Source organism: Oncorhynchus keta, chromosome 9 (assembly GCF_023373465.1).
Source record: "Oncorhynchus keta strain PuntledgeMale-10-30-2019 chromosome 9, Oket_V2, whole genome shotgun sequence".
Lineage (NCBI taxonomy): Eukaryota > Metazoa > Chordata > Actinopteri > Salmoniformes > Salmonidae > Oncorhynchus > Oncorhynchus keta.
The window spans coordinates 41,097,432-41,109,102 of NC_068429.1; the positions used below are offsets into that span (position 1 = coordinate 41,097,432).

Sequence of the window (11,671 nt, forward strand, 5' to 3'; positions counted from 1 at the left end):
ATATCACTTTATACCAAGGCCACACGTCTGCTTGGCAGAACGTTAGCTAGCCAGCTTACTGTACTTCGTGCAGACTGTGATCTTCAGAGGAACTAATTACAGGAGCCCTGGCAAACAAGCTGGCGCTCACCTTTCCGCTTGTTGGAGGCTCTTGAATGTAAATGTTGCTCATTTTTTTGTTGACGTTAACGGACAACTCGACACCGAAAATCTGTTATCTATCTTTCAGCAGTATGAAAATATATATTTTTCCGAAAATGCAGCACTAAATATTTGGCAAAGACTGCAAATTAGAGATTAATGTCTAAACGTGTCTCCAGCACAGCTCACTGAACCGCCATGTTGTTAAACCATGAATGCGTTGTTTACTTCGAGGCAATGGGGTGTGAGCGGCATTTACCAAGTCGATGCGTGGAAGCAGCTTCCCTAATATTTGTTTGAAGGGTGATATGTCAAATATCAATTAACTTGTTAAATATGTGTATGGAAATATATCGTAAATAAACATCTGTTAAAACATTGATGGATTATCATTTTCATATACACCCCTAAAATGTGTGGTTTGATCCGTGTGTTACATTGCGATCAACCCCCTCTCCGCCCCCCTAAAATGTTATACAGAACAGTAGCTAGCTAGCTAAAGGGAGGCTGACTCATATATGTCGAGAAAACTCTAATTATTAAAGGTTTCTGAAAAAATAAGAGAGTCAGAAATATTAGTATGTACGAATTATTTATCAAGTAGTCAAATCAGCTCCAAATGTGTTTTAAAAATTTTTTTAAATAATGTTTTAACCAAAGATGGTACTAACCACTAACCATTTTATGTTTCCTATCGGACCTGTTTTGTAGAGGACCCACAGGGAAATGTTTCGAAATATATTAACGCAGCAAGGTTGTTGTTTTTTTGCAATAAAGTGTGATAATGGCTGCACCAGGTATGTTTGCTCTAACATAAGACTCCTCGGTATTAATATTTTAATGGAAATTGGAGGTAGCTAGCTGTAACTATCTTTTAGTTGCCTTTTGGCAGAACTTATGGACTGCTAGTTAGCTAGCCTAGCAACTATGATCCGATTGGCTAGTATGATTGTGTTCAATGTTTTAAATAGCTAGCTCGTGTTATTTTGATAATAATCTGTGTATGACATTTTAGTCTCTCCATTCGTCTGATAACAGCTGTGTTATGTTATCTCAATGTGAATCATATACACTGAACACAAATATAAACGCAACATGTAAAGTGTTGGTCCTGTGTTCCATGAGCTGATATAAAATATCCCAGAAATGTTTTGTACGTACAAAAAAAGCTTATTTCTCTCATTGTGTGCACAAATCTGCTTACGTCCCTGTTAGTGAGCATTTCTCCTTTGCCAAGGTCAACCATCAATCTGACAGGTGTGGTATAATAAATAAGCAGATTGAACAGTATGATCATTACACAGGTGCACCTTTGGGGACAATAAAAGGGCACTCTAAAATGTGCAGTTTTGTCACACAACGCCTCAAGTTTAGAGGGAGCTTGCAGTTGGCATGCTGACTGCAGGAATGCCCACTAAAGCTGTTGCTGGAGAATTGTTCATTTGTCTACCATAAGACACCGTTTTAGAGAACTTTGTAGTCTGTCCAACCAGCCTCACAACCACAGACCCTGTGAATGGCATTGTGTGGGCGAGTGGTTTGCTAATATCAACGTTGTGAACAGAGTGCTCCATGGTGGCGGTGAGGTTATGGTATGGGCAGGCAGGCATAAGCTATGGAAAAACAACACAATCTGCATTTTATCGATGGCAATTTGAATGCATAGAGATACTTTGATGAGATCCTGAGGCCCATTGTCGTGTCATTCATCCGCCGCCATCACTTCATGTTTCAGCATGATAATGCACGGCCCGGATATGATGCACGGATATGTACACAATTCCTGGAAGCTGAAAATGTCCCAGTTCTACCATGGTCTGCATACTCAGACATGTCACCCATTGAGCATGTTTGGGATGCTCTGGATTGACGTGTACGACAGAGCGTTTCAGTTCCCGCCAATATCCAGAAATGCCGCACAGCCATGAAGAGTGGGACATCATTCCACAGGACACAATCAACACAAGGCAAAGGAGATGTGTTGCGCTGCATGAGGACAATGGTGGTCAGACCAGATACTGACTGGTTTTCTGATCCACACACCTAACCTTTTTTTTTTAAGGTATCTTACCAACAGTCATATGAAATCCTAAGATTAGTGCCTAATATTATTTTTTGTCAATTTACTGATGTCCTTATATGAACTGTAAATCAGTAAAGTCTTATACATTTTTTTGCATAACGTGTTTATATTTATGTTCAGTATAAGAAGGAATCAGAATATACCGGCCTACGTTTTCGCGAGACTTCAACAAAGCAAAAATTGTCCCATTTCACAATGATTACATTTGTCAATGAATTTGCAGGTCCCAATAAGGACAACATCAGAGCTGGGTGCAAGAAATGTGGTTACCGTAAGTCATCTTTATTGCTTATATTATGTCTCTAGTCTAACTCTACATATTCAAGCCTTGTGAATACAATTCCAGAATGCTTCTTGTTGTCCCCTGACCCCTGAGTGTGCCATAATCATTCTGTGCTAGATACACTTTCATTCTAAAGTACTTCCCTTCTTCACTCACTTTTGTACTTACTCTGGTCATTTTATCAGCGGGCCACCTGACGTTCGAGTGCCGTAACTTTGTGCGTGTGGACCCCCGGAAAGACATTGTCCTAGATGTAAGCAGTACAAGCAGCGAAGAGAGTACAGAGGACGAGCAGGAGGATCTGCCTCATGACAAGCTGGGTCGGGAAGGAAAAGACTCAAAAGGTCTAAACCTCTTTTACATTTTGGAATCTCTGCTCAGCATGTTGTTAGAATGATCTGAATTCCAACTGGTTACTGGTACAGACATGAATGCCATTCTGGACATATGGAACAAATCTAATGAGACCAACTACAATCCATAAGCAACCAAAGATCTTCATGTACTCTCTGATTACTACCTCATTGATGCCTGGCGAGCTCATAATCCTAAAGCAAAAGAGTACACTTTCTATTCAAACAGGCACAAAACATTCTCCCAAATCGATTTAGTACTATGACGTGCCTGCGCTTTTATTTTCTTTATTCAAGAAAATATAAATTCGACATATGAGCATATCTGATCGTCATGCTTACTACTGCCAGATACACATTCCAGATTCTCCTACAGGAGCCACAAGATGGCGCTTTAATATTTCCTAACTACAGAATCCAAGTTTTCTGTGACCAATTTGAAACTGAATTGAATGAATTTGTAATTATTAACAAAAATTCAGTTGAGGATCCTCACATTTTATGGGACGCCATCAAAGGCGTTATTAAAAACAAAAACAATGAATTTGCCATCCAACGAGTTAGACTCAACCATTTCATCCATGTTAATTGACCCTGTCATCTACTTGCTAACAAGCTTCGCAGCAATGATCAATTACTGGATATTGCAACGATTGAATCTGAATCAGGTGAATTACTATACCCAAAGTCAAATTAATCAACTAAAGAATCTCCCGTTGCTATAAAGAATTGTACACCTCTGATTTGTAAATCCACACCAAGCCAGATTGATTCCCATTTAAAAGATCTAAGAACTCCTCTTCTCTCAGTTGAGGAAGCCAGGCTTGCTGGGAGCCCAAATCTCTTTCCATGAACTTAAAAGGGCATTAGATAACATCAATAAAGGCACATCACCTGGTTGGGCTGGTATTCCTGGTACTCTATTAAAAATGTTGGAACCAATTAGGTCCACTGTTGCTTGAAATGATTAACACAGTCGTTTACAAAGATTCATTTGGAAGGGATGTTAGAACAGCACTAATTTCCCTTTTATATATATATATATATATGGTATATATATGGTAAAGACGCCATTTTCATTTGCTAAACATAGATATTAAACTTTTTTCAAAAATTCTGTCGTCTTGTCTTGCTACTTACCCAAATATTATCCGAAGATAACATCTGTTGTGTATTACATATCTCACATGCTTCATCATAAACCAAAACTCCTTGGGCTGTTCTGTCTCTCGATGCAGAAGAAGATTTTGATAGACTAGAATGGTCATATCTTTGTGACTTGGCTCGAATTTCATTAATATGACTGAAATACTAAATGACAATCCCCCAGCCATAGTAATAACAAGCAATACGTGCTTTGTTCTATTCAGTATAACTAGAAGTTGCAGGCAACGTGATCCCATCTCACCTCTGCTATTTTTGTCTAACTACAATGCAGTTCAAAAGTATTTACTAAATAAACTAAAGTAAAACATTTAATGAAAAGTAACACAAAATAACAATAACGATGCTATATACCGGGGGTCAATGTGCAGGTTCGTCGAGTTAATTTGTATATGTAGGTAGGGGTAAAGTGACTATGCATGGATAATAAACAGTGAGTAGCAGCAATGTACAAAACAGGGGGTCAATGTAAATAGTCCGGGTGGCCATTTGATTAATGGTTCATCAGTTTTATGGCTTGGGGGTAGAAGCTGTTAAGGAACCTTTTGGACCTAGACTTGGCGCGCCGGTACCACTCGCCGTGTGGTAGCAGAGAGAACAGTCTATGACTTGGGTGGCTGGAGTCTGACAATCTTTGGGGCCTTCCTCTGACACCGCCTAGTATATAGGTCCTAGATGGCAGGAAGCTTGGCCCCAGTGATGTACTGGGCCGTACGCACTACCCTCTGTTGCGTTTTACGGCTAGATGCCGAGAAGTTGCCATACCAGACAGTGATGCAACCGGTCAGGATGCTCTCGATGGTACAGCTGTAGAACATTTTGAGGATCTGGTGTTGTCGTGCCCTCTTCATGACTATCTTGGTGTGTTTGGACCATGATAGTTTGTAGGTGACGTGGACAGCAAGGAACTTAGATCTCGACCCGCTTCACTACAGCCCCGTCGATGTGAATGGAGGCGTGTTCGACCCTCCTTTCCCGTAGTTCATGATCAGCTCCTTTTGTCTTGCTCACGTTGAGGGAGAGGTTGTTGTCCTGGCACCACACTGCCAGGTCTCTGACCTCCTCCCTATAGGCTGTCTCATCATTGTTGTGATCAAGTCTACTACTGTTGTGTCGTCAGCAAACTTAATGATGGTGTTGGAGTCGTGCTTGGCCACCCAATCGTGGTTGAACAGAGAGTACAAAAGGGGACTAACCACGCACCCCTGAGGGGCCCCCGTGTTGAGGATCAGTGTTGTAGATGTGTTGTTGCCTACTCTTATTGTCAAAATTAATATATAACTCCAGAATTTCTGGAGTTCAGTGCTTTCCTTGTCTCCCACTACTGGCTATTGTGAAAAAAATCCATAGTGCGGTTTCGAAATGTATATGGCAAGGTAAGTGATCCCGGATAAAATTAGCAATCTTACAAAGAGGGAAAGACGTTGGAGGAATATCCATACCAAACTTTAAATTGTATTTCCAGGCACTAGCATTTCATCCCATCGTAAATTGTTTTAGATGTGATTTCTTCCAGCCCCTGGCTGAGTATGGAGAGAAATACAGTGTATCCTATTGCCCTGGAAGAGGTGCTCTTCACCGATAGACTATATATACACTGCTCAAAAAAATAAAGGGAACACATCCTTGATCTGAATGAATTAATTATTCTTATTAAATACTTTTTTCTTTACATAGTTGAATGTGCTGACAACAAAATCACACAAGTTATCAATGGAAATCAAATTTATCAACCCATGGAGGTCTGGATTTGGAGTCACACTCAAAATTAAAGTGGAAAACCACACTACAGGCTGATCCAACTTTGATGTAATGTCCTTAATACAAGTCAAAATGAGGCTCAGTAGTGTGTGTGGCCTCAATGTGCCTGTATGACCTCCCTACAGCGCCTGGGCATGCTCCTGATGAGGTGGCGGATGGTCTCCTGAGGGATCTCCTCCCAGACCTGGACTAAAGCATCCGCCAACTCCTGGACAGTCTGTGGTGCAACTTGGCGTTGGCGGATGGAGCGAGACATGATGTCCCAGATGTGCTCAATTGGATTCAGGTCTGGGGAACGGGCGGGCCAGTCCATAGCATCAATGCCTTCCTCTTGCAGGAACTGCTAACACACTCCAGCCACATGAGGTCGAGCATTGTCTTGCATTAGGAGGAACCCAGGGCCAACCGCACCAGCATATGGTCTCACAAGGGGTCTGAGGATCTCATCTCGGTACCTAATGGCAGGCTACCTCTGGCGAGCACATGGAGGGCTGTGCGGCTCCCCAAAGAAATGCCACCCCACACCATGACTGACCCACCGCCAAACCGGTCATGCTGGAGGATGTTGCAGGCAGCAGAATGTTCTCCACGGCGTCTCCAGACTGTCACGTCTGTCACATGTGCTCAGTGTGAACCTGCTTTCATCTGTGAAGAGCACAGGGCGCCAGTGGCGAATTTGCCAATCTTGGTGTTCTCTGGCAAATGCCAAACGTCCTGCACGATGTTGGGCTGTAAGCACAACCGCCACCTGTGGATGTCGGGCCCTGCCCTCATACCACCCTCACGGAGTCTGTTTCTGACCGTTTGAGCAGACGCATGCACATTTGTGGCCTGCTGGAGGTCATTTTGCAGGGCTCTGGCAGTGCTCCTCCTGCTCCTCCTTGCACAAAGGCGGAGGTAGCGGTCCTGCTGCTGGGTTGTTGCCCTCCTACGGCCTCCTCCACGTCTCCTGATGTACTGGCCTGTCTCCTGGTAGCGCCTCCATGCTCTGGACACTACGCTGACAGACACAGCAAACCTTCTTGCCACAGCTCGCATTGATGTGCCATCCTGGATGAGCTGCACTACCTGAGCCACTTGTGTGGGTTGTAGACTCCGTCTCATGCTACCACTAGAGTGAAAGCACCGCCAGCATTCAAAAGTGACCAAAACATCAGCCAGGAAGCATAGGAACTGAGAAGTGGTCTGTGGTTATCACCTGCAGAACCACTCCTTTATTGGGGGTGTCTTGCTAATTGCCTATAATTTCCACCTGTTGTCTATTCCATTTGCACAACAGCATGTGAAATTTATTGTCAATCAGTGTTGCTTCCTAAGTGGACAGTTTGATTTCACAGAAGTGTGATTGACTTGGAGTTACATTGTGTTGTTTAAGTGTTTATTTTTTTGAGCAGTGTACAAAGTATGTGGGCACCCCTTCAAATGAGTGGATTCTGTATTTAAAGCACACCGCCATGCAATCTCCATAGACAAACATTGACAGTAGAATGGCTCAGTGATCCATAGAGCAGCCCTGGTCAACTGTAAGTGCTATCATTGTGAAGTGGAAACGTCTAGGAGCAACAACGGCTCAGCTGCGAAGTGGTATGCCACACAAGCTCACAGAACGGAACTGCCGAGTGCTGAAGCGCATACTCATAAAAAGCGTCTGTCCTTGGTTGCAACACTCACTACCGAGTTCCAAAATATTTGTTTGTCGGGAGCTTCATGAAATGGGTTTCCATGGCCGAGTATTTGCGCACAAAAGCCTAAGATCTCCATGCGCACTGCCAAGCGTCGGCTGGAGTGGTGTAAAGCTCACCACCATTGGACTCTGGAGTGATGAATCACGCTTCACCATCTGGCAGTCCGACGGACAAATCTAGGTTTGGTGGATGCCAGGAGAACGCTACCTGCCTGAATGCATAGTGCCAACTGTAAAGCTTGAAATGTTGACTCAAATGCTGCCCACAGTTGTGTCATGTTGGCAGGATGTCCTTTGGGTGGCGGACCATTCTTGATACTAACGGGAAACTGTTGAGGATGAAAAACCCAGCAGTGTGTCAGTTCTTGACACAAACCGGTGCGCCTGGCACCTACTACCACACTTAAATATTTTGTCTTGTCCATTCACCCTCTGTATTGCACACATACACAATCCATGTCTCAAGGCTTAAAAATCAGTCTTGAACCTGTGGTATGGTAAGGATTTTTCTGTGGGGGGTGGAAAACATGGTTTCTGAGTGGGGGGCAGGCGGGAGGTTGGTTGGAGGGAGACATGTTGATTGGGGGAAGGGGTTAGAGGCAATCTTTCCCCCCCACCCTTTTTTTCTCTTTACTTAAAGTGTTTTTGTCTGAATGGCTTTGTGCATTTGTCCTGATTGCTGTAGGTCCCCAGGAGGACACCAGGAAAGTTAAACACAAGAGGAGGAAGAGTAAAGACAGAAAGTCTGAAAGAAAGAGGTACGTCACATTCGTTTCTCTCCGGTATGTCTGAGAAATAATCATGCATGTTGGTAGTGTTATGTCTAATCACTGTGGATGGCACAATCTCCCGTAGGTCTTATTCATCGAGTGACGAAGAGGAGAGCAAGAAGAGAAAGAAACACAAAAGCCACAAGAAAAAAGGCAAAAAGGAAAAGAAAGAAAAGAAGGAACGTCACAAGAAGAAGCAGAAGAAGAAAGGTGAACCGTCCTCGTCTGACAGCTCCAGCGGGTCCTCTGACACTGATTGAGAAGATGGAACGTTAAAGGGACAGATTTACTGAAGTGTTTGGTTTGCTACTCGTCATTTTACGGAGGAATCGATCGAGCTGAAGACATTAGATTGTATTTCGATCCACTTTACCTTTAAGATATTATTCCTTTTTCTTCAACTTTTGATTTGATTTTCTTTGTTTTATGTCCTGTGGAAAGTAATAGGTGCAGACACTGAGTATATCTGGCCCTTGTGTGTCACAGAATCAAGGACCATCTGTAAGGCTGGTCAATATAGCCTCTGCTACAAATGAAACAATGGACCCAGATTTACTGTCACTGGTTTGACTTTGGTGAACACTGAAACGTTTGGATGGAATTTGTTTTTAAAAGGCATTATGTAGATTGATAGCGTCTAGATTTGACCATTTATTAGTGAACCATCTGAACTTTTTATTTTCCAAGTGTTGATCTTTCAAGTTACCAGAATGGGATAGGCAGATGTAGTAAGCAAGACATTTCTGTATTTTCCATTTTTAGGAAGGTATTAAGGTGGTAATGCTTCCAGATTTGATGTCATTCATTTAGTAGAAAACTGTAATAAAACAATCCTATTACATTTCTGTGTCTGAGCTCTTTGAAGTGAAAGTGATTATTATATTCAATATACGATGGGAAAATATATTTTGCTGTTTGAGAAATGCAGAGACATTGAGGAATTGACTTCTTTTCAATCTTCTGATATTTATGAAATGGCTTTTGGAGGCAAGACGTGCAGAAGTGTATCTCCATCCTACACACAGTACCCCTGGTGTTTTGCAGGTACTATTTAATGAAACTGCCAGTTGAGGACTTGTGAGGCATCTGTTTCTCAAACTAGACACTAATGTACTTGTCCTCTTGCTCAGTTGTGCACAGGGGCCTCCCACTCCTCTTTCTATTCTGGTTAGAGCCAGTTTGCGCTGTTCTGTGAAGATGGATTACCAGGACGTGTACTCAAAGCATGCTCGTACCGTACCACCTGGCAAGTGTCTTCACGGACATTTTCAACTTCTCCCTGACCGAGTCTGTAATATCTACATGTTTCAAGCAGACCACAATAGTCCCTGTGCCCAAGGAAGAGGAGGTAACCTGCCTAAATGATTTACCGCCCCGTAGCACTCACGTCGGTAGCCATGAATTGCTTTGAAAGGCTCCCGGATACCATAGACCCACTCCAATTCGCATACCGTCCCAACAGATCCACAGATGACACAATCTCAATCACACTCCACATTGCCCTTTCCCACCTGGACAAAAGGAACAGCTATGTGAGAATGTGGTTCATTGACTACAGCTCAGCGTTCAACACCACAGTGCCCACAAAGATCATCACTAAGCTAAGGACCCTGGGACTAAACACCTCCCTCTGCAACTGGATCCTGGACTTCCTGAGGGGCCGCCCCCAGGTGGTGAGGGTAGGTAGCAACACATCTGCCACGCTGATCCTCAACACTGGAGCTCCCCAGGGGTGCATGCTCAGTCCCCTCCTGTACTCCCTGTTCACCCACGACTGCATGGCCAGACACCATCATTAAGTTTGCAGACGACACAACAGTGGTAGGCCTGATCACCGACAACGACGAGACAGCCTATAGGGAGGAGGTCAGAGACCTAGCCGGGTGGTGCCAGAATAACAACCTCTCCCTCAATGTAACCAAGACTAAGGAGATGATTGTGGACTACAGGAAAAGGAGCACCCCAGCCATAAACTGTTCTCTCTACTACCACATGGCAAGCGGTACCGGAGTGCCAAGTCTAACCCGGACTATTTGCATTGTGTTCACCCCCCCAACCCCTCTTTTACGCTGCTGCTACTCTCTGTTTATCATATATGCATAGTCACTTTAACTATACATTCATGTACATACTACCTCAATTGGCCCGACCAACCAGTGCTCCCGCACATTGGCTAACCGGGCTATCTGCATTGTGTCCCACACCACCCGCTCTTTTTATGCTACTGCTACTCTCTGTTCATGATATATGCATTGTCACTTTAACCATACCTACATATACATACTACCTCAATAAGCCTGACTAACAGGTGTCTGTATATAGCCTTGCTACTGAATATAAGATCAGCGTCAACTCACCATCAGTACGACCAAGAATATGTTTTTCGCGACGCGGATCCTGTGTTCTGCCTTACAAACAGGACAACGGAATGGATCGCATGCAGCGACCCAAAAAAACGACTCCGAAAAAGAGGGAAACGAGGCGGTCTTCTGGTCAGACTCCGGAGACGGGCACACCGTGCACCACTCCCTAGCATTCTTCTTGCCAATGTTCAGTCTCTTGACAACAAGGTTGATGAAATCCGAGCAAGGGTAGCATTCCAGAGGGACATCAGAGACTGTAACGTTCTGTGCTTCACGGAAACATGGCTCACTGGAGAGACGCTATCCGAGGCGGTGCAGCTAACGGGTTTCTCCACGCATCGCGCCGACAGAAACAAACACCTTTCTGGTAAGAAGAGGGGCGGGGGCGTATGCCTTATGGCTAACGAGACATGGTGTGATGAAAGAAACATACAGGAACTGAAATCCTTCTGTTCACCTGATTTAGAATTCCTCACAATCAAATGTAGACCGCATTATCTACCAAGATAATTCTTTTCGATTATAATCACAGCCGTATATATCCCCCCCCAAGCAGACACATCGATGGCTCTGAACAAACTTTATTTAACTCTTTGCAAACTGGAAACCATTTATCCGGAGGCTGCATTCATTGTAGCTGGGGATTTTAACAAGGCTAATCTGAAAACAAGACTCCCTAAATTTAATCAGCATATCCATTGCGCAACCAGGGGTGGAAAAACCTTGGATCATTGTTACTCTAACTTCCGCGACGCATATAAGGCCCTGCCCCGCCCCCCTTTCGGAAAAGCTGACCACGTCTTCATTTTGTTGATCCCTGCCTACAGACAGAAACTAAAACAAGAGGCTCCCACGCTGAGGTCTGTCCAACGCTGGTCCGACCAAGCTGACTCCACACTCCAAGACTGCTTCCATCACGTGGACTGGGATATGTTTCGTATTGCGTCAGATAACAACATTGACGAATACGCTGATTCGGTGTGCGAGTTCATTAGAATGTGCGTTGAAGATGTCGTTCCCATAGCAACGATTAAAACATTCCCTAACCAGAAACCGTGGATTGATGGCA

At 43.9% G+C, this 11,671-nt stretch overlaps 2 protein-coding genes across 2 annotated transcripts in view; one reads left to right on the forward strand and one right to left on the reverse strand.

Moving 5' to 3' along the window:
- cwc27 (CWC27 spliceosome associated cyclophilin) overlaps positions 1-528 on the reverse strand; it is a 46,871-nt gene extending 46,343 nt beyond the window's left edge. Inside the window, exon 1 of the mRNA XM_052525906.1 lies at positions 131-528. Coding sequence (XP_052381866.1) covers positions 131-172 — 42 coding nt within the window. The 5' untranslated portion in view covers positions 173-528. The remainder of the gene's footprint in view (positions 1-130) is intronic.
- Positions 529-620: 92 nt separating this feature from the next.
- Positions 621-9,080, forward strand: srek1ip1 (SREK1-interacting protein 1). Its single transcript, XM_035759570.2, has 5 exons — positions 621-938; positions 2,448-2,495; positions 2,693-2,851; positions 8,155-8,227; positions 8,325-9,080. Exons 1-5 carry the CDS (start codon positions 926-928, stop codon positions 8,497-8,499), a joined length of 468 nt encoding a protein of 155 aa, XP_035615463.1. The 5' UTR covers positions 621-925; the 3' UTR covers positions 8,500-9,080.
- The last annotated feature ends 2,591 nt before the right edge of the window (positions 9,081-11,671 follow it).